The sequence below is a fragment of the Nymphaea colorata genome, chromosome 1 (assembly GCF_008831285.2).
Source record: "Nymphaea colorata isolate Beijing-Zhang1983 chromosome 1, ASM883128v2, whole genome shotgun sequence".
Taxonomy (NCBI): Eukaryota; Viridiplantae; Streptophyta; class Magnoliopsida; order Nymphaeales; family Nymphaeaceae; genus Nymphaea; species Nymphaea colorata.
Window position 1 is genome coordinate 8,279,194 of NC_045138.2, and position 23,537 is coordinate 8,302,730.

At 37.4% G+C, this 23,537-nt stretch overlaps 2 protein-coding genes across 2 annotated transcripts; one reads left to right on the top strand and one right to left on the bottom strand.

The window, feature by feature from the left end:
* The first annotated feature begins 10,786 nt into the window (after positions 1 to 10,786).
* Positions 10,787 to 12,329, top strand: LOC116263188 (blue copper protein-like). Its single transcript, XM_031642822.2, has 2 exons — positions 10,787 to 11,239; positions 11,349 to 12,329. Exons 1-2 carry the CDS (start codon positions 11,068 to 11,070, stop codon positions 11,978 to 11,980), a joined length of 804 nt encoding a protein of 267 aa, XP_031498682.1. The 5' UTR covers positions 10,787 to 11,067; the 3' UTR covers positions 11,981 to 12,329.
* Positions 12,330 to 22,253: 9,924 nt separating this feature from the next.
* On the bottom strand, positions 22,254 to 23,312 carry LOC116266902 (UDP-glucose 6-dehydrogenase 3). The gene is given in 2 exon segments (XM_031648368.2): positions 22,254 to 22,752; positions 22,754 to 23,312. Coding segments are annotated over 2 exon segments (735 nt in total). The 5' UTR covers positions 23,065 to 23,312; the 3' UTR covers positions 22,254 to 22,328.
* Positions 23,313 to 23,537: the final 225 nt, after the last annotated feature.

Consider the following 23,537-nt stretch of genomic DNA (forward strand, 5'->3'; position numbering starts at 1 on the left):
AAAGATGACTTTACTACTAATCTGAAAAGTTAAAACATTTTCATTAGTCATTCCATGCCGAGGAGCGCATTCTCTTATACATTAGGACTGGAGACATCTACACCTAAACGTTCAACTCCAAGCTCCAGCTTCTTTTAGCCTGGTGGATGAACCAATCGCGAGACATGCTTAGGTGTAGGCGTCAGAATGTTTAGCATCTCTTGGCCATAAGTGGCTCTTTAGCAAGTGGATGGATTTCTGGTTGACTATTATATTATACAATTTTTACTTTTTTTCAGAGGAAAGTTAGAAATTTTTTTCATGGGCTTTAAATATATAATTAACCAATTTTCAATTGACCATGAAATAATGACCCCAGTATCATAGACAGTCTTATATAACTATATAAGTCTTATATAACTATATATAAATCCAAATTCACCCATAATCAACCACTAATTTAATTTTCCATATAATAAGCACATGGGGCATACGCCCCATGAAGCCCTTGTCGATTTTGTTCTGCAGATTTTTACCTTTGTGAAGTTACATATCTAGCGCATAGTTTTCGCTTTCATGACAAGAAAAATTGACCTTTAAGAGCTCTCAAAGACATTTTCCCAAAGAGTAATATTCTACTACTCGAGTGAGGGCCAAAACTTTTCAACTTTCTCAACAGAGGTAGAAAATTTAAGTTGAGGAGTACTAATTTAAAATCACTTGTATCTTTAGGAGAATTATTGTACATAAATGAGCAAAAAGTTAAACGTATTAATATAAAAATAAAGAATTTTTATAGGATTGGTGTAGGCAACTGCTTACAACTACCTACATATGACTCCATCAATGCATCCGCTTGCTGGCGGTAGACCCTTTTCCATTATTGAACAAAATTAAGTGTACTTCAAGATAAGGGTTAGCCCAAATACAAAACTACCAGAAGATAGGCTAACCTTCACGGTAGCATAACCCAAGAGCTGACTTAGCTTTTCAAGAACAAAAATAGAGAACCTATAACATGATACTACGGACACAAAAAAAATCCCCACTATTTTGAACATTAGATTAGCCTGTATAAACAAACCAAGATCCACCATGGGTGCCCAAGCTCCACAGTGAGCCTACTCTCATTTCTAAGAAGGAATTCACCACCATTCCTGTAAGGCTCGACATTTTTGCAAGTGGGCCGGATTGGGTCCAGACCCAGACCCGAACCCACTTGCGTTAGGAGCCCGACGCGGGGACTCTTCTCCCTTGCCTCCCTCTTCGTCTCTTCCTCCGCTACGACCATGAAACAGGAGGCAGAGGTGTGGCAGCTGCATCGGAGGTGAAGGGCGGCGGCGCTCAGGTGAGTCTGTCGGTCTTCCTTGGCCTCTTCCTTCTTCCTTCTTCTTCCTTCTCCTTCTCCCTCCTTCGCAGCACTCTCGCCCCTCTGCCCACGCCCTTTCCTTCTCGCACGGCCTCCCTCCTGCGCAACCCTCTTCCTTCTCCATAAGCGCCCTCATTCTGCCCGCGCGCTCTCTCTGTTTCTCTACTCGAGCTCTCTCTCTCCCCGCCTCTTCTATCTCCTCCTTTCCATCTCCCCCATTTCCCTGCTCGATTCCCCCTCTTTGCTTGTCTCTCCCCTCTGTCAAAACTCTCTTCACCAGACTTCCCTCTCTGAACGCCCTCTTTCTCACGCACCCGCTCTCTCTCCCTCGCCACTCTCCTTCTCCTTCCCACCAGTTCACTCCTGCACGGTCCCTTTTGCTCTGCTACCCTCTCGTCTCCAGTCTCCTGCATCCTTTCCCCCCCTACCCAAACTCTGGTGGTCAGTCTTCCTCTCCTCATTTTCTATTTGTTTTCCCCTCTCACCTTCAACCGAACCTCATTCTCACGGCCGGATGCCTTTTTCTAACGACAGATTCCTCTTTTGACCTCTCTTTCGCTAAATCTCACCCTATTTATGGGTGTTTGGTCGGTTTGCAGCTTGAAAACGCATCTTTCCCCTCGTACTAGTGAAATGAAGGCATTGGTGGTGAAGGCAATGAGCAATCACTGGCTTTGGTGCTCAATCAAACATTTGAGGTGGCTGCCGAGAACATTGCAGCAGTTTGGACACTAAGATTGGGGTGAGCAATGCTAATCGAACTTAAATTATTAAAAATTTATTGTTAGTGCATGTATAATTATTATTTGAGCATGTTAGACTCATGATTCGATGATTTAGAATGCATATTAGCAATGTTGCTATTTTGAGGAAAGTTTATCACTATTTTGAGAATGGCGAAGATCTACGTGTGTCCATCTAGCATGTTGGGTTAATTTTTGAAGCGATTAAGAAACATGGTAGAGATTTGATGTGGTTGAGAAGATTTAGAACCCTTTTTGGGAACATGTGGCGCATGCTATTGTGAATGTGTGCATCATGGCGTTAGTTGAGAAAGAATATGTAAGTTGGGTGTAACTATTGGGTAGACGTCTCAACTATGAAAGCAAGGGAGAAACGTATTATGGATTGGTTAAATCGAAAGCTCGAAACATAAGTCATTTAGTCAAAGGAAGAGACCTATTGGAGGGCTTTGTGGGTCGATACTATCCGTCGACACCCTTTTCAGGCGTTGACCCATGCCTCAATTATTTATTTTATACTTGTCTAGATTGTAAAGCGAAGTGAGTAGAGAACTTATCACTTGTTTATGTTTGTAGGTACACCGGACACATTCAGTATGGGCAATAACTCACGAAGTGAACCAACTTGCATATGCACTTCGCGAGTGCACCTATACCTCAAATTGCCTCCCAATGAGGGCTACACATATAGTTACCCGTATGGGCAATAACTTGCGAAGTGAACCAACTTCATGAGTTAGCCGGTCATTTTGTGAATGTGCTTTCATAATGATAAGTAAGAAAGAATAAGATATGAGAGGCCAGTGGGTTGTGGCAATGTATTTGGTAGTTACCATAATTGTGAATGCTAAGCCTTCTATTGTTTTTCTTTTTCAGTTTTTTGTGGATCTGAGGCAGCAAGTTGATCAGGTGGCTTTACTCACAGCCTACTGGGAAGGTTTTGGGTCTATTGTAGTGTCGACACGTCTTGTTTTGATCTTATTGATGTCTTATTTTTGTTAGGCATCAATATTGTGGTTTTGGGACATTTTTGTCATATGGGTTATCAAGAAATGTGAAGTGATTTTGTATGAACAGGAATTATTTATATAATGAAAAGTTTGCCCCCATTGTCTTTGAATTGGATAGCTTCTTTTCTTTTGAATTGTTGTGTTGTCTCACCTCAATGTTTTATATTTTAACAAAAAACAAAATTATTTGAGGGTCAAAGGGTTGGAGGGTGACAATTGCCCCTGTACTCAAAATCTAAAGTTGTATCGGGATGTAGATGACAAACTATACCATCAATTCAACATCAGCATCATGTTGAAGCTGGTTATGGGCATGAAATTTCATGCGAGCATGGTTACTGATGAAAACGCCCCTATTTAAATAGAAAAAAGCACAGAAAATAAAAAAAAAAGTAAAAAAAACGACATTTTTTTTCAAGCAGTTCAAAAATGTCTCATTTTTTCCTTTGGGGTATATATTTTAATTATGAGAATGTTCTCATTTATGTGATGATGTGAAGACCATGACACATGCATATAGAAGGGTTCAATTTGTCACTTGTTGCAACATACTTCAAGAGTTGGTTGACTGGACAAGTATAATGTGATACACACGTGAAGAGTATTGACATGTTAGTAGATGACACCAACTCCATGATTTTTGTCAACCTTCCACCTTCAAAGCGGGTGTCATGATTGACACATAAAGTTGCTGATCTATAGGTAATAGTTGATTGTTAATTATATGTTGAATGGTTCATTATTTGATGTTTCAACATTTCTTGTGTGTTTATTGTTCTTTGATGATGTTTGCAATGGATGTTTTTCATATATGTTGGTGATGTTAATTCTGTCAAGCAAGTTCAGTAGCTTTTTCAACATGCTTGTACACTTTTTGGATGAAAAGTTTTTCAACATTTTTTATTATTTTGGTTCATGCAGTTTAGTTGAAATGGTTGATATCGACATGTGCAATGATGGCGAAGAATAACAGTGTTATTTGTTTTGGGTGTTTGTCTTCATCTTTTTTTTTGTTAAGACGATTACCTCAAACTAAGAGGACTGTTCATTCTTTTAGAGAACTTGGTCTTCTATTTGTTCAACTCATGCTTCAAGGTCATCATAGAAATTGTCTGGACTTGCTTTGTATGGATTGGCGCACATATATCACATTATGTAATACTCTAAGAACTAGGAATTTATTGGAGGATGCTCATGACATTAGTATAGAAGAACAAACAGCTATATTTTTATTGACCATTAGACATAATGAACGCAATCGTGTCACTTACAATACGTTTCAACATTCTGGACAAACAATAGGTAAATATGTTAGTCTTGTCCTACTAGCAATATGTGTATTGAGTAAGGACTACATCTGGCAGCCCAACAATGAGATGCCAACTAATATTCGACTATCTGAACGGTTCTTTCCATATTTTCAGGTAATTTCATAACCATAAATTCACCATGTCACATGCAAGATATCTAATTTGCATATGTGCATATATGATTGTTTATGAGAAATTGATGGCATCTATATACCTATATGGATCTCAACATCAGATCAAGCAAGATTTTCCAATAGAAAAGGAGTCATCTCTCAAAATGTCACGGCTGTAGTTGGATTCGACACTCAAATCCACTACGTCTTGGCAGATGGGAAGGAAGTACAACAAACTCAAGAGTATTATATAATGCACTTGATCATCCGACTGACCCATTTGTTGTGCCACAAGGTACGTACTTCCACCAAACATTGCATACATTTTTATTGACATACAGCAAGGTTTGAAGAATTTGTGTTCACTTGTAGAAAAATATTATCTTATCAATAGAGGTTATCCAAACATTGTTGGTTTGCTAACACCTTATCAGAGGTATCATTATCATATGTCTGAGTTTAATGCACTTTGGCACGTACACCTAGAACTCCAGAAGAATTATTCAACCATAGGCATTCAACACTCTGAAATGTAGCAGAAAGCACTTTCGGTAAGTTGAAAGGACAATTTCTAATATTGAAAATGCAAGTGCAATATCCATTCCAAAAACAAATTCAAATTATTTTTACTACATGTGTATTATACTACTTCATAATTGAACACAATCCAAATGCCGAGCAATTTTTTGATGAAGATGCTCCTTCGAATGATAATGGTTTTGTAAGCGAACCCAAAATTGCAAGACAAACACATCAACGAGGAAGCAACAATTCTATGGGAACAACTATAACAACTCAAATGTTTACAGACTATCAATTGAATAGTAAGTTTATTTATCAATTGATTATATTTGCTTATGTATGTTTGACATCTATTTTGTTTTGAATAGGATAACAAAGATGAAGTCTTGCCAGAAGTATTATATGATATTCGAAGGTAGGTAACGAGACATATATAATAGTTGGGAGTGGTGCCAACCTTTAGTATATCGATAGAGGGGTGTCATCTTTAGATTGTTTGATACCTTTGAAGCAACATACTGTCACATGAATGAGTATCTCAACATGAAGTATGACATGCACATAGATAGACCTACAGACATTGACACAATGGCATTGCAAAGCAAGAACTAAAAGATATGAAGTTTGTTGAACATAAGTGCAGCCGCAAATGTTGGATTACTTGTTTTGTGATTAACTATTTTCTTTGTTAGATCTGTACTCGTTAGACTCATATCCTAGATGGGCATGGTCTATCGTACTTGAACTAACAATATTGACACTAACTCCTATGTTGAACATTGCTAAGTTTTGGTTGTGATTACATGGTTTGTTGGTCTTCAAACATATTGTATAACTTTGGTACATGTTTATGTATGTTATGCCTATAAACTATGATGTGCATGGTAATTGGTTATGTATTTTGTTTTGTGGATATGTATTGTTAATTTGCATTTAGTTATATTGAATGACAGAACTTTTAGAAATTGGTGAAAATTGTTAGGTTGATTCTTCTCTACTTTTGGTTATTGTCTCACTATTGATTCTAAATTGACGTGGCATGTATGCTTGAAGCAATGTTGGCTTTTGCCCTCTAATGAATGCATGAAAAAATAGGACTTCCTTTATTTTGGTTTAATATGCCAATGTTGGCTTTGCTCTTTTGATTAATGCATCAAACCAATTTGTGCATAATGCTATTTTGCAACTTTACTATCTTTGGTGGTAATGGTGATGATGGTGGTGAAACATTTTGTCACAACATCTAGTCATTTACATGTGAAGGCCTTTTTTCACTGCCATCTGAATGGACTCCATTAATTATAGAGCTCTAGCTGCAGTTCTAATGCCTAGATTCTGCAGATGCTTGCTTGTAGTCATGGACAGGGAATGATTTTTTTTATCATCAGTGGACTTTGCATATACATTAATTTGACACTTTGCACAACAATCACCCGTGGCAGCTTTTTGTATGAACAGAGACATGATGAAAAGCTTAAACAGTTGTGAACTTGTGATCTATTGGAACTTGTCTCACATCAGCATTTTTGACTTGATAATTGGTTGTTTCAGCTGAATGCCAATGCGTGGTCAATTATCCTAGTCTCAAAGCTCCAAATTTGGTTTTTCTCAATAAACGTAGCCTTTTGTCTTGTGAACGTCCCTGCAATTATTGTGAACATGGTTGCAATTATGGTGTCCTTTTGTGAACATCGTTACAATTATGTTCACCCAAATCTTGATGGTTTCGTGGGAATGCTCAAAATATTGGCGAAACAGTCATTACCTGATTGTGTGGAAGTTCATATGAGAAAGAACCATAAGGAATCCTCACCATGCTGGATCTTTTTCCCATCGGTGTCAATTTTTCTGGCCTTCAATAGTAAACTCAATCTCTTTGTTTATATTTTTCTTGCCCTTTTTAATTGTTGTCTCTTTTTTTATAAGAGATTCTCTTTTATAAGTAATGCCGATGATCAGACAAAAATATGCTTTGTTTTTTTTTTTTATATATCCGATTTTTTTGTTTACATGTTTTTCAGAGTTCATATATGCTTTGCGGATTTATAATTAAGGCATATGGTTGATGACATGAACAATGCAGCAAAAAAGAGCATTATCCGTGAAAAGTTCAATGCAACAGTCAAATATTTTATCCACGAAAATTTTTTCGCGTCCAACAGTCACCATCTTGGAACATCCATTCTCTTTTAAGGCTTCGTGATATTACCTACAGGCGTGTTTGACAGGGGAACACGCTGTCACGACACCTTGTCCACCGCAATTTTTTTTTTTTTGTCACATCCCCATGGATGCGGTGCTACAATGGTGAAAAGACGTCGATTAAACCAGCCGAGTCGCTCTGCCGCAAACAAGCAAAAGCCTTCTTACGCGACATGTCACCCTCCGGGACACCCTGCAGTGGCATTGCCGTAAATCGTTAGCTGGAAAAACGCTTGGAAACCTGCATATATTATATTCAAATGATCTAGGGATAAGAGTGGGTATATATATATGATAGTTTTTTTTATAATAAATTTATATATTTTAAATATTTTTATTAAACTAAGTCAGGCTGAATGCAAACATTTTGGTTGATGGGACATTAATTTAATTAAAGGGCACTTTATATATATATATATATATATATATATATATATATATATATATATATATATATATATATATATATAAACAACCAAATATATGAAATTAATTAGATAAAATAAATAAAGTTTGTGAGGGTGGTGCGGTAACTGTCTACACTAACTACCATGTAACTCTGCCAACTGGTTGAAACTTAGGTTCAAGCTTGACCCACAACCACAAGCCACCGATCAGCACAATGCCCACCCTTAATTGAAAATCATATATAAATAAATAAATTATTAGATTAAGCATTGTATGATACATAAGTTTTGTAGGACGGTACAGATAACTGTCAATGTAAATTGGGTATCTTTCATTTTAAATGCTGCTTCTAATTATAAAGTAGCAGGAATCCATTCATATGATGTAATTTTGTAAAATAAATAGGTTGTACATTGCAAAAAAATGTAAATCTAAAACTTATGACGTAAAAATGGAACCAAGACGTTCCGGCCTAGGTTCGGGTGCCTTGACCCAGTCTAGTAAGAGGATAACGTCCAAGTTCAGGCCACATGATCGTCGCTGCATGCTTGGACAATAAGAAAGCAAGTAGATCAGGTCGTGTAACTGACACTTCCTCCAAATGAATGAACATGGAAGTCGAAACTCACTCTCTAATTAAAATGTTCATCCGTAACAAGCCATACACATTTATGGGGCCGAACATAATAGGTATAAGCATAAAGGCTATTACGTCTTGCCGAACAGCACACGCACATGACACCGTCGTCGATAGCATCGACAAACCATATTGAATGTGTTCACCTCAAACATTATTTTAATTCACGTTCGTCGAGTCAAAAATTTGTTTTGAGTAGGTTCCATTAAAATTTCTAAATTTTAATTCATGAATAGGTTGAAATTAAAATTTGTAAATGTTAACAAGAGTCAAAATAATATTTTTATTTTTATATAAAACAAGTAAATTTTTTAAAATTTATATTTGATTTTTTTAAAAAAAATAAGATAGTGTCAAGGCCCCCTTGGCTCTGCTCCTCTGTGTGTAAGGGTCTCCAATATGCATCAAAGCTATTCCTCTTAGCAGATTGAGTTGGGTGTGCCCTTAGGTGAGTAATAAGAGCAAGAAGATATTTAAGTAATTTTTTAAATATGATTTTTTTTATTTTTAGTTTTTAATTTTTATTTTTTATTTTTTATTTTTGTCTTCACAAATTTTTTTTATGTGTGAATTGAGGGTATTTTTGTCATAACCTGCACAATTTCATGCACTAGTATGATGCATATAGCTAGGTTTGGCCATCTAGTGCCAGTGCATGTTTATGTTAGGAGTGTTGTGCGCAGTTGATTGAATTAGTGGATTGGTGAAAATTTGATCATCATTTTGATTTATGCATGTGATACTTTTTTTTTTCATCATCAATTTGATTTATGCAGGTGATACTTTTTTGAATTGCAAATGATAAATGCATAGACTTATGAGTGTCCTACTCCTGCTCAAGTTTCAAAGCAACCGTGATGACCCCGTAGACAATAAAAAGAGGAAAAAACTTCAGTGTCTTTGGGATATCACTTGGTCATGAACTCTATAAATATTGGTGTGTATCCACCTCAAACTCATTTTAGGAGAAATCAAAATGTTTGGAAAGTTTATGCATGAGAGACCACGGATCCAACTAGTGCCTTTGGCTCTGTATTACTTTTTTTTTTTTTTTGCAACAAAGCACGAGCAATGTGAAGAGTTGAAGTCCCTACTTGTCTTTAATGTCTACAATTGTGGTGAAACATGATATGGATAGGGGCAGAGGGCTAAAAATTTTTCATGAGAACAGCCGAATTAAAGTTACTAAATAAATTCTAACATTAATTTTTTTTTTAGGTAGAGCTAGGGTCCTGGAGCGTCCAACCTTGATTCCGCCCTTGAACATGGGAACAATTCAATTTAAAGCAGATCGTGGTGTAGCCATAATGCCTAGGCCTAGGGGGCATGGGCATTCAAGCTTGTATGGAATCGAGCTAGCCATGCGTGCCTTTTTACACCACTAGCCTTTGCTTTGTCACAAGAGGAAAGCAAAATTGATTCCATAAAATTAATAAAAATAATTTACAAATTATCGATTTTTCAGTAACAAAATCATGTACTTGCAACGCCTGTTATGACGTTAATATATGTTCTAAAAACATCATAATCTTATTTTCAAAAAATATGCGACAGATATCAATATCATTTTTACGTCCAAGAATCATATTTTAGATGACATCATGTTTCCGATTTTACATTATGGAGCGCCCACCGTTTTTCAACATCTAATACTTATAGATGCCCATTATTTTTCAAGGTCGTCTACCAGAGAGTGGAAAAGTACTACAAGTTGGAGCGTTGGCCGATCTATTAAGGGAGCCAAATAAAATATGCAATATAGAATCATGTCTAAGGCGCCTGTAAAATGGTATGTTTAAGCTCTAAATTTTAAGTATTCAAATACTGTTCAAGCATCTAAATACAAAGAACCTAAACAAGAATGAATTTTTTGTTGTTCATTTACAAGTCAAGCACTTTTCTGGGAGAAAATTAAATTAGTGACAAACAAAAGGGCGAAGAAAAAAATCAATGTTATACTTGTATCAAAATTCTTAGAGGTTGTTTGTCTATAAGAATTAAGAATCTGATCTAAAAATTGTGACATATTCATCGAATAGAGTTTCATAAAATCTTTAAAGTAGATCCTCCGCAGTTTTCTTTTATCATAAAACATAAAAACACAAGAGGTACATGCAAATGGATATCTAATCTATACATCAATTGAAAACATTGAGAAAAATAATAAAAATTTACTAAAATACATCAAGTTTTGTGATATAATAAAAGCGTGCCTAAGATTGCATTTCTTCAACTACCTGTTTGTTTTCCATATAGTTGAAGTATACTAATAAGAAGATCCAAAACTTACATGCATATTTGAAATCGGTCAATAAAAAGGTCGGTCATTCAATGCACCGCAATGGAGACGAAAGACCAGCGCGATAGGTGGCAACCACGCGTTGTGGTAGGTGGCCGAGAGGTGCCGCCTCCTTCTCCACCCAGTCTGCACGCTCTCGCACTTCTCTCCACTCAAACAGGAAGACTCTCTCTCGCCCTCGCCCTCGCTCTCGCCCAGTCAAAAGAAAAGTGACGAAGTGGACCTTCATCTACCCTTTCTTCCTTTTGTTTCGGAGACGCGTTTCTCTGGCCACGGTTAGGCAAAGTCTCCTTTGAAAGTTCGTCGTCACCGTTGCCTGTGATAGAAAGGTAAAGGCAAAGACCTTTTCTCCCTACCATCAGCCCTTCCTGTCTATAAGGAGAGAGTACCACAACATCGAAGCACAGACAGGAAGAAAGGAGGAGAGAGCAAGAAGCTGCAACAGGGGTCGGCCTGACCTTGGGAACACAGGAAGATGGCATCTTCAAAAACCATCACCAACGTTCTGTTAGTGATTGTCATGGCTACCGCTGCGTCGGCTGCCACATACACAGTCGGTGACAGCAGCGGTTGGATCATTCCGCCCACACCCAACTTCTACGACACATGGGTCGCTTCCAAAACCTTCCGTGTTAACGACAAGCTCGGTGAGCAGCTCGATTCCTTTCCCCCCTCCCACCATTTCTTCTTCTTCTTCTTCTTCTTCTTGGAATCGACTTATTAACGGTAATCTTTCTCCGTTTGGTTTTTGTTCAGTTTTCAACTTTCCGACAGGAGCGCACACAGCGGTCAGGGTGTCGGAGAAGGAGTACAAAGCTTGCACCTTCGCCAACCCCATCGAGACCTACAACACAGGCCCTGCGACCGTCACGCTCAAGGAAACCGGAGCTCACTACTACCTCTGCAGCATCCCTGGACATTGCTCCGGCGGGCAGAAGGTCTCCATCAACGTCGTCTCTGCCGCTTCATCGCCTCCACCATCAAAGGCGCCCTCTGCTCCGTCTCCGTCTCCAGTCGCCAGGCCGCCAACTCGTGTCGCAAACCCTCCCGCTTCCTCTTCTCCACCACCCATGGCCCCTTCTGCTCCATCACCATCTCCGCTCGCCAAGCCGCCGGCTTCCATCGCAACCCCTCCCGCTTCCTTCTCCATCCCACCTACCAAGTCTCTCCCTCCGTCCTTCCCACCTTCTTCTCTAGCATCTCCTCCTCCTCCTCCTGGATCACCTTCTCCCTCTGCTGGGACGCCTCCTTCTACTCCTGCTGCCGGAGCACCAGGCACGTCGTCTACTCCTCCCAGCCAGCCGACTGCCTCTGCCGCTTCCTTCAGCAGAGGATTCAAATGGACCACCGTCCTGGCGTTGGTGCTTGCCTTTACCTTTGTATGGTAGATGGAATTAGACTGAAACTTTTGTTAGGCTCTTCGGGCATTTTTCTTGTTTTTGGTGATTTGGGGAGTTGAGTCCAATGCGTGGTTTCCAGTTTACTTGTAATTTTTCCTTGTAACAATGGAGTCCCTTATGGCAGTGACACCATTAATTTTTTTTAGTAATACAGTTATACAGAGATATTCTTGTTTGAGTGCTTTAGGTTAAGGATGTACCTTGTAGAGTGTATGTGTTACAAAGTTTGATCGCATTGTTCCTGTCTTTGTTTTATTGTATCTTTTTAAAAAGTCAGCTTGTTTATATGAGAAGCTGTATCAATAAATATTTTTATTATTTCATAAACATTACTTAATATTTATATGTTTAACATCATTTCACACATATGTCGTCTGATTATCTCATAATTTTTTTGTTATTTCATAAACATTATTTCATACTTATGTTTTGTGTAGATCTGTGTGTCTTTTTATCTCATAAATCTTTTGTTATGTGATAAACATTATGTTATGATCTCATAAACTTTTTTTTATCTCATAAACATTATCTCACAATATCTTACACATATATGCATTGGGCATAAAAATGTCAATCTCAAAAAGTATACAACTCAATCTAAAAAAATGAGACTTTTTGGTGGGAAGTTGACTATCTTCACAGTGGAATAAAAGGATAGGGATATTTCACAGACACACTCATTTTGTTGGCTAGATTTAAGGTTCAATTCCATATTCGTTTGTCTTGAAAGTGGCCAAGGTAAAGTTGAAATGAACACCCGACTTCTAGGCAAAAAGGTGAAAGCAAAATTCTTTAACCGAAACATAAACTTTTTTTTCCAAAACAATACCAAATCTATTCCTCCAGAAAAGTGATGTAAGCCGGCCCATCTCGGTCTCAGGTCAATTTGCATGTTGGGTGGTGAATGTTGTCCCTTTTTTTTAATAATAATTTGAGTTTGAGGGGTGTCAATAAAGAACCTTAAATTAGGTTTTTGGATTACTTTTTGGAGGATTAAATATGGAGATCAAGGGCAGAGCGAAGATTTTCAGATGAAGGTTAAACAGTTCAACGAACTTATTCGGGTAGGATGAAACTAAACCTTAATCCAAAAAATAATTACTCAAACAAAATTTTTAAATTTTTTTTTATAATTTTTTTTTTCAAGTAGTTAGGGTGTAGCCATGGCCTACCCCCCCTCCCTCAGCCCTACTGAAAATGTTTAGATGGCACCTTAAAACTAGGCTTTTAAATCCTGGTTCTACAAAAGAGAATGAAATACTTAACCCTCCCGCTTTAAAGGACTTAGTATAATTGGTCGAGCCTGCGTGCAAGTGGTTGTCGTGGCGTAGAAGAACATGCCTTGAACCATTGATGCACCGAACCTTAGGGGAAAAAAGAGGGGCTTCGGGTTCTCTTGTATCACCTCCCTCACCTTGTTATTCTAGAACAAGGATTTCGGTATATAATAAAAAAAAAGTTTTTGAGTATATCAGACAAAAAAAGGGTTTTAAAACTCCTTAACAAAAGTTTTTAAAACTCATTAAAAGACTTGGTTTGCAGGATTTCATAATACTTTGAATGTTAAATTAGGGTGTCATCAATACCCTTTAGTTTTTGTCATCTATCAAAAAGAAATAAGACATTTCAACGACTTTAACATTTCTCAATTTGGTCCATTTTTTAGATAATGAAATCATTTATAAAATCATTCAAGGACAACATTAACTACAAACCAAAATATGCGAGTGACATTGAAAATAAAAATAAAACGTTATATGTGAATGCTCTCGGCAAGATAGAGTAATCTGGATCACTACGTTAGACAATCTAATAATCAGTTTGAAAACGATCTCGCGTGAATTTAAAAATTAATAGTTTAATTTTTTGGCATATAAATGCTATTTACACATTTATAAAAAAAAAATAATTTTGATGTTCTCTACTAAGTTCTTCGTGTTCTCCAGAAAACCTCCGGTATATTGAGAAAGGAATTTCATGGTCATACAATATGGCATATAAAAGTGAAAGAATTGAAATCATCCAGCTGCTGTTAGATATCACCGGATGATAAAAGATTTGAAAACCATCATTAAATATACCATGCAGTTGAAGCACTAGATATAGTGACAGTTTATGTTATTTTTAGACATTGTTTATGGTACATTTAGCGACAATTTTTAAACATTTAATCATTGGTAACATCTCCAGTTGCAGATTTCAATCTTTTTATAAAAATAAAAAAATTGTTGTTTTACTCAATTAACATATCCTATAACGACCATCTATCCTAAGACTAAATATTACTGCAGAAAAAGATAAACATGCCATTGCTTTCAAACATGAAAGTCAATTTGAAACATAAATCATGAAAAGACTTTGTATAAAACATAGTTGAGAAGGTCATGACTAATGAAAAATCACATTATCAAAATGGAGCACTGGCCTATCCTCTTCTTTATTTCAAGTACAAAAGTTGGCTCTTTCATGGTTCTTTCAGGCATGGACGAAGCCAAAAATCTTTTATGAGGGAGGCCAAATTAAAGTTTTTAAATTTTGACTAAAGCTGAAAATCATTTTTCAAAATTTTTATATAAAACAAGTGAAATTTTCTAAAATTTATATGTAAATTTTTTTAAAAAAAATTGAAGTGAATCCAGGGCCCATGCGACCCCTACATTGATGTGGAAAGAGCACTGAAATAGTAAGCTGTCGTGAGGTTCACATTTTTCAAATAACCAAAAGTTTTTCCATCTTAAGAGAAGACTATGTCAGGCATAAAGGTTCATGCAGTTTCACCGCTCATTTTCAAAATGACCAAAATACCCTTGTTATTAAAAACTTGAGAAAATGGAAAGCAACTTTCTTAAGGCCCCGTTTGATAGCCGGGGTAAAATGAAAAGGGAGGGAAAATGCATCAAACGGGGTGAAATTCACCCCGTTTAACATATAAGCGAGCGGGTGAAATTTCCGAGCTGACCGCTTTCGATTTTTCACTCTCACGCCCCGAGCATGTGGCCGAGACAGGGGAGGGGTTTCTGCAGCAAAGCACAAAGAAATGGAGGGTGAAGCAGGTGGTGCGGGAATAGCACGAAGGAATGGAGGGTGAAGAGCAGGTGGTGCGGGAAGAGCACGAAGGAATGGAGGGTGAAGCAGGTGGTGCGGGCAGAGCACGAAGGAAGTGACGCCGATTTCATATCCATCTCAAAAATCGGGGCTTTACTCTTCTCCGTGGCGCTGGATTCTTCCCATTGACACTGCCGATGGCCTACCATAATGAAGGCTTCTCAAATTTCCCCCAATTCAAAAACCCTAATCACCCTCAAATAGAAATTGCAAAGACTGCTGGAAAAAGCTCGACTCTATGTAGCCGACTCAGAAAACCCCCAAAATCTATGGTGGATTGAATGCTCCTGGCTTCACTTGATGTGGAGGATCCATGCAAAATCCCCTTACAGGACACAGTGGTGGGGCGAGAATTCGAGACCTTCATATCAAAAGATTAGAACACGCTGTGCAACGAAGAAGCAGCAGTGGGGCAAGGGCAATGACGGTGGGACGAGGCAGCGGTGGGGTGAAGCAGCAGATGATGAAAATGAGAAGGGGGAGACGAAGGGAGCCAGCAGAGGATGAAGATGACAAGAGGAAGACGAAGGGAGCTCTAACGGGCAGAAAAGTGTTCCAAGGATTTCGATCACACCCCTCTTGGGTGATTTGATGAAATGCGATTATTGTCCCCAGATACTCCACCATCTGTTATTGTCCACAGAATGAGATGTGGGTGATTCAATACTCCACCATCTGCACAGGATAACTGGTAACGAACAGCTTGCTCGCAAGGTGTTCGATAAAATGCGCAAAAGAAGCATCGTCTCATGGAATGCCATGATTAATGGTTACTGCAAAGTTGGTGAGTTCAATGCGTTACTTGGGATTTTTAATAGTCTGTTGATGGGTGATTTGAAGCCCAATTTGAGCAGCTTAGTGAGCATTACAGCTGGTCAGTGTGGGTTTCCTGACATTGGCAGGTTGATTCATTGCCAGGCTTGTAGATTGTGCTCACCTCCTATTCAATTAGAAATATCAGTCGTTTCATGGATACTTTCATTGGAGGGTACACAAAGTTTTCTTGCTTTTTACCAGGTTAAATTTTTCCTGTGCGTCAAACAGGGTTAAATTTACCACGTTAAATTCTTCGTGTGCATCAAACAAAGCCTCATGTTGGAACAAAGAGAAATTTCATCCTGTAAATTTTTCCAGAAAAATTTACCATGGTAAATTTACCATGTTAAATTTCACCCGACGATCAAACGGGCCCTAAAGGATGAAAAAGACCTAGCGAGGACTATACGTGGTGCCTTGTAAGTCATCAACCATTTAACATAGTGGTCGCACCTACGTTTCTCTATTCTTTATATTATTATAAGATATACAAAGTTATAGTATAAATCTTGCATCTTTGAAGGAAAGCGATTCAAGTCATCATTGGAAATGAAAAATTTCATCAGAATGCCGCGTAAGGAATTGATATGATGAGAGTGAGTTTTCTCGAGCCTTTCAAACAAAAAAGAACCAACGTTTCCATGGCAATTTCATGGTACCGTAAGTGAAACTTTATCGATGAGAAAAAAATGTGCTCATGTTTTTCTATAATAATTTCTATTTTATTCATTTTTCTTTAATTTATTCTTTTTAAGGTTTTCTATGTAAAGGCATAGGCTCTCATCGAGGTGGTAGTGGTATGATGAAAAACTCGTATTTTTCACAATAATTTCCATTTTATTTGTTTTTGCCAACACATTCCATTCCTGGACGAACAAAATTAGATGTCAAATTGTTTGGGTTCTTTGATTCTGCTTTGTGCAAACACCTCTCCAGACCTTTAAAACAAGAAACTTAAATGAATGTGAAAGATTCAAAATGAAAAGAATGTCAGTATATAATAAAAAGGAAAATAGTTGAGAAGGTCAAGACTGATGAAAGGAATCTCACTAATATCATCATCAAAATGGACTGCATTGCCGTGTTTTCTTTTTTATTGCAAGTGGAATGACTGGCCCTCCAGGATTTAAAGGCCACCGATATATTCGGAGCGGACATGGAGGTGACGGCCGCCGGGGTGTTTACTTTTCTATCTATCAGCAATGAAACTGCAGTCATCAAAACTGCGCTTTTCCCTTTCACGGGTCAGGGAACGGTTTCTTGTTTGAAAAACTCGTTTCTATCATATAAAAAGAAATAGGAACTTTGATTCTCTTGTTCCACTGGTTCCAACCGAATCAAACGCCTTCATGTTCCAAATATGCTCCTCTCTGTCAGGTTTCTATGTAGGGAATGGGTATGGGGGGTTGCCCGACCTCACCTAGTAATCTTTTGGGGTCGGGTCAGGCCATAGCTTGTGGTAAATAAAAAAAGCCTGAGCCCAGTCTCAATTATAATAAAATTAATATATATATATATATATTTCAAAATAATTAAAAATTAAACTTATATTTTATTATGTAACATTTAAAAAAACCATACCTAAATATAATAAAAAATTAAAAACAAGTTACGAGGTCAAGTTGGACCAACCCGAAAAATTACGAGGCTGGTTGCGGTGGCTGATTTCACTGGCCCTAATCCTATTCCGATGCCCACCCTTTTTGTATGGGGTATTCAAATCATTTACAAAAAAAAGAAAGGATATTCCTAGCTTTTTATAAAAAGTTATTTTTGGATTTTCTTTTTGCACACGTCTTGTCATTTATGCCACAACCATGTTAGGTGCGAAAAGGATCAAAATGGTCTTAACATAAAAAGTTAAGGGGGCCGATAATGTCTTCCTCTAATTCAGTTTTGCAAAAACTAGGTTTTAAAAATATCAAGTTTTTTAGGGATTTTTAATTTTTTTTTTTTTGTGACACATCCAAAACCTGAATAACTTAAAAGAAACCAGCGTTTTCACTCGCTTATATAAAACTAGATTTTGTAAAAACCCAAATGACATCCAATCACTCCAAAAACCTGTTTTTAAAGTGTAACCCAAATACAAAAAAAAAAAAGTGATAAAAGGAAAATTTTAAAGAACAAAATGACCCTTCTGAGGCCCGCTTGGTGTGCGCCTTATGAAGCATTATAACTGAATACAGTTGTTGACTTGTAACCTCTGAAGTATTGCAAAATTTTCTTGAAGTCCTGAATTTCCCAATTAATTTTATGCGAAATTACCTCAGAAGAGCCACAATTTTTGGGAACTTTCAGCGATTTCGAATCGTGCGGGCCCTGGGAGCCTTGCAAGTGTCAACGACTGAGGTCAGTGGTCGACCCGAACATGCACAGTGCTCTAATCTATTTTTCATTAGTCTTCACATATTTAGGGTTTGAGTTGTTTCGTGAATTTAAGCTTACATACTTCCATAAATCATTTCAAATCTTGCTCGATTTTATCAAATCCTATGATCTAATTTGTAGATCAACTTCTAAAATATGAATTGATGCATTGAAGTTAAATTCTTCTTAAGGCTTTCGAAAAACGAACGAGCTTTTTTATTATGATTTTTTCCTTAGTTGGTTTTTGCCAAATGTATTCCCATTAAGGTTTTCTCCTAACTAGAGAAAGAACTATGGTTTCTTCAAAGGGGCCGAAATATTTTTAAATAAACTTTAAAACATTTCACAAAGACGATTTTTTTAAAATTTTTACATAGATCAATTTTTTAAAATGGTGATTGATCAAGCATGTATTTGTGAATTGTTTTATTGGCTTAAGTGGCTAGTTAAAATATCTGAATGTTAGCTAGTTATTTATAAATTTACCAAAAGCAGAATGGATATTAATAAGCTTCTCTTCTCTCTCTCTCTCTCTCTCTCTCTTTTTAACATAAGAAAGGTAAACGCCTTAAGATTACAACCAAAAAGTCCCTACGTTTAAGATATAAGGTTAAAAGGGGTTTGTCGAATGAAAATATCCCCAAAAGAAGCTGTTCAAATTTGAAAAAATTACAACTCGAGGCTTAACATTCAGGCAAATAACAATTCGCACCAAACTGTTGCATCTTCACAAATCACTACCCAATTTTCATCAAAACTCTCAAAATATCACCTTCATCCAACACTGTTGGTGTAGGTAGGGCGGAGCCAGAAATTTTTTATGAGACGGCTGAATTAAAGTTTTTAATTTTTGAGTAGGGTCGAAATATCATTTTTCAAAATTTTTATATAAAACAAGTGAAATTTTTTAAAATTTACATGTAAATTTTTCTTTTAAAAAAATTGAGATGGGGCCAGGGCCCATGCGGGCCTACCTTGGCTCTACCCCTGGTTAAACTTGTGTTACCACAATGCTTTGAGTCTTTTTGACTATTATACTCTTGCAAATTTTTTCCCCAAATAACTGCACAATCGTTTATCTCTCTCGCCAATCTGAGCAAACCAACCAGCAAGATAAGGCGGGATACAAACACCGCCTCTGACCTAAAATCCTTCTCTCCACTATCAGCATATTACAATTAATCTTTGTCTCCACAATCTCTTGACCAACAGTGACATTCATCGACCAGCTTCGTTTTGCCTCTGAAGTTATTAGACTAGAGCATCAATTTGGATCTCAATCTAAATCTACCGACTATAATGCTGAATTTTGAAAATTGATATTTCGGCTCGTGTCAAAATTTAGAAACTTTAATTCGGCCCCTTATAAAAAATTTCTGGTTCCACCCCTGGTGGTCAAGGATTAGGATGAGGAAGGTATCGTGGCTGAAGATAAGATTTAAGAAATTAAGACAGCTGACAATAAAGTTGATAAAGCTAAGATTAATGGAAGATTGGATAAAGATCTTGTACAGAACTGTTCCACAAAATAAGATAAACAAATACAAAACCCAAAACATGAGGAAAAGATCATGACATGTAACTGTAATTTTAGTTTATAAAGGTACCTTTGATATTGCTGAACTATCACTAGATTGAGAGAGCTTAGAGGTCATGGTCGTAGAGTCTCACTGATTCAAACCACATTTATTAACCATTGTTCCTTTTCTTCCTTCATACATTTGTATGGTATCAGATCATCCAGTCTATACTCTCTCAAGGTCTTTGTGGTTACGTTACAATGGCCGGAAGGGCGACTAATGGAGACAACAACAATGAGATAAACAACACATGGAATCATGGTGATAAAAACATTCATAGTACATCTATATATAATTCCTTTCCCATTTCATCAACACTCACAAATTCTGGTTGTTAAATTAGATACAAAAATTTTCTTCTCTGGGAGTCACAATTTATGCCTTTGTTAAAACTTACGATCTCATGGGTTGTACTGATGGTTCTAATGCCTATCCAATTGAATATCTTATACCTAGAGACAATACTAAAGTTAAGGATCCGGTATAATGATAATTGGCATTGAGTGGACCAACTTCTATTGAGTTGGATCATGTCTTCTCTTGCTGATAATGTACACTGTCAGGTGGTCAGATTAATTCCTCATTTGTTGTTTGGACAACATTGAAAAGATGTATGTTTATGTCTCCCAAGCTAGGGCTAAGATACAACAAATGAAAGAACAACTTCAAAAATCTTAAGAAGGGAACCAAGTCCATAAATGAATATTTGCGTAGGGCTACGAATATTGCACACCATCTGCCTTAGTGACAAAGCCGGTTGCTAAAGAAGATTTGATTTCGTATATAGCTGCTGGTTTGCCTAATACCGAGTATACATCTTCACGAAATGCATTAAATGTTCATGTGTATCCAATTAGTCTTGAGGATCTACTTGAAATGCTTTTGTTGCATGAAATGAAAATTCAAGAAGTTGAAGCTGACATTAACCAAGCATCCAACTCTATGGCAAACCTAATGTTTAAACCACAATAGTACAATCAATGGAAGCGATTCAACAATAATAGGAATATGAACAATAGTGAAGGAAATCATAACATGGGCAATTAGAAGTAATAGTTCTAATGGTTCTCTTACTTGTTTTGCTCGTGGAAATAACAGACATAAGGTAGCAAATTGTAGGACTGTTTGTCAAGCATGCAGGGACTGTTTGTTAAGCATGCAAAGGCCTATGGGTTTCAAATGGGACATGGCGCTTTCAAATGCAAGGCCTATTGGTTTTAGAAAGAAGAACAGGTTGGACCTAAAGTTCATACTTCCATGGTAATGTGGACAACTGAGAGTGTGAGGTAGTACCCTGACTGAGGAGCCACATAACATTGTACAACATATTTCAACAATTATCATCATTACAGACATTGCCATGGTGAGAAACTCAAAGTTGGAAATGGTGTAGGACTAGAAATAAAAAATGTTGATAATATTATTTTTCCCTTCCAACACTTTAGATTCTTTTATGAAGGATATATTACATGTTCAATATATCACAAAAAACTCACTTTTGATTCATCAATTCACTAATGACAACAATGTTCTCTTTGAATTTCACAAGGATATCAAGACCAATTGGCTACTTCTAACTGGCAAGATGATCAAGGTCTCTATAAATTAGACTTGGGATAGATCAAACATCATAAAACTGAAGCACTCATTGGAGAGTGAACCACACTTCATCAGTGGCATCATCACCTCGGGCATCCTTCTCTTAGAATAGCTAGACATGTCATTAATAAACATTGATTGCATGCCTTCCATGAAAAGGCTTTTTTAAGTTTGTAAATCTTGTTAGATGGGAAAAAGTTGTGAACTTCCCTTCTCATCTATGTCAAGTAATTGGGTGAACCATTAGGGCCCGTTTTATTGTCGGGTGAAATTTAACGTGGTAAATTATCATGGTAAATTTTTCTGGAAAAATTTACGGGATGAATTTTCTCCCTCTTCCAATCTGAGGCCCTGTTTGATGCACAGAAAAAATTTAATATAGTAAATTTAACCATGTTTGATGCATAGAAAGAATTTAACATGGTAAATGTTGTTTTTTTTTCTTCTCGTCCGCAATGATTTTACTGCAACCACTAAGGCAGCTGCAGAGCTCCATTTGATCCAACCCAGCGAAGATTCTTAATCCATAAAATAGGATTTCATTTCCTTGTCTTCACATCGAAGCGAGCATGCAAAGATTTATGTAGCAGGAACACGAGGCTGATGTAAATTAGGATTTCATTTCCTTGTCTTCACATCGAAGAGAGGGCTGATTTTGTAAAGTTGATTGTATTTTTAATTGTCAATTTGTCATAGTTGGAGAACAAATAGGAATTGCGTTTTATTTAACCTAAAACCACAAAATTTTCATAACAGTGTCACCAAGACACTGAAAAGAACCTCCTTTTCTGGATATGTCATCAAATTTCAAAATAAGCAGACATGAAAATGCAGTACAAACTGTAACATTTTCATACATGCTCTGCCTATGCCATAACAGGCATGTCCTTGAGCCATGGATCCAGCTGCTTGCCAATTGAGTAAACTATGAAACCAATGTTCCTCAGGTGCTCAGTGTCAACAACATTTCGGCCATCAAACACAAATGCAAGCTTCTGCATGTTATCATAGATCCTTTGGTAATCTAGGTTCTTGAACTCATCCCACTCAGTTAAGATGCAGATGGCATGTGCATCCTTTGTTGCTTCATATGCATCCCACACAACACTCACCTGCTTGACGGCAGTGGGGCTTCTTGGCTGCAGATGAATTGGATGGTCCCAGTCAAATTTCTTCATGGAAAGGTCCCTTTGGATCTGATCCTCAGTCACTTGAGGATCATAGATGCTGACGTTTGCCTTGTCACCAAGAAGGCCACTGCAGAGGTGTCTCCCTGGTGTTTCCTGTGTTTTTCTTGAATGCAAAGCCGAGGACCGCAATTTTTTTACCAGCAACAGTGTTGAACATGGACGAAACTACCCGGTTAACGAACCGGCTCTTCTGGTATTCATTGATCTTGATGACCTGCTTCCAATAATTAGCAACCTCAGGCAAGCCGTTGCACTGACAGATGTATACCAGGTTCAGGATGTCCTTCTTGAAGCATGATCCACCAAACCCAACACTAGCATTCAAGAACTTCGGACCAATTCTTGAATCCTTCCCCACAGCATGGGAAACTTCTGTAATATCTGCTCCTGTGGCTTCACAAAGTGCAGACATTACATTCGTAGAGGAGATCCTCTGTGCCAAGAAGGGAAAAAACGAATTAGCCTGGGTCGAAATGCATTCAACTTGACTCTCGTTTTTCAGCTCCAAATCTGTGAAAGACGTCGTGAGAACACTAGATCTGGCTACATATTATGAAACTAGTTGATGAATCAGTCAAAATCTTCAGATCTCCCAACATGGTTGCCAGGAAAATCTCATAGCAACACCAAAAAGACTATATAAAAGAACAACCAGATGGTAAAATCAGCAAATTTCTAAAAAAAATATGCACGCTTAAGGAAAAAAACAGGACATCAAAGAATCGCAGGGATTCAACAAAGAACCTGTAATAGATAATTTTCATATTGTTCTACAAATTCTCAGCGTTGAAGATAGGCACTTCATGTTACCATTCTTCAATTTCTTCTCGGAAGCACCCAATTCATCTCCAATCGCCATATTTCTTCCAAACTAAAAACTGAAAC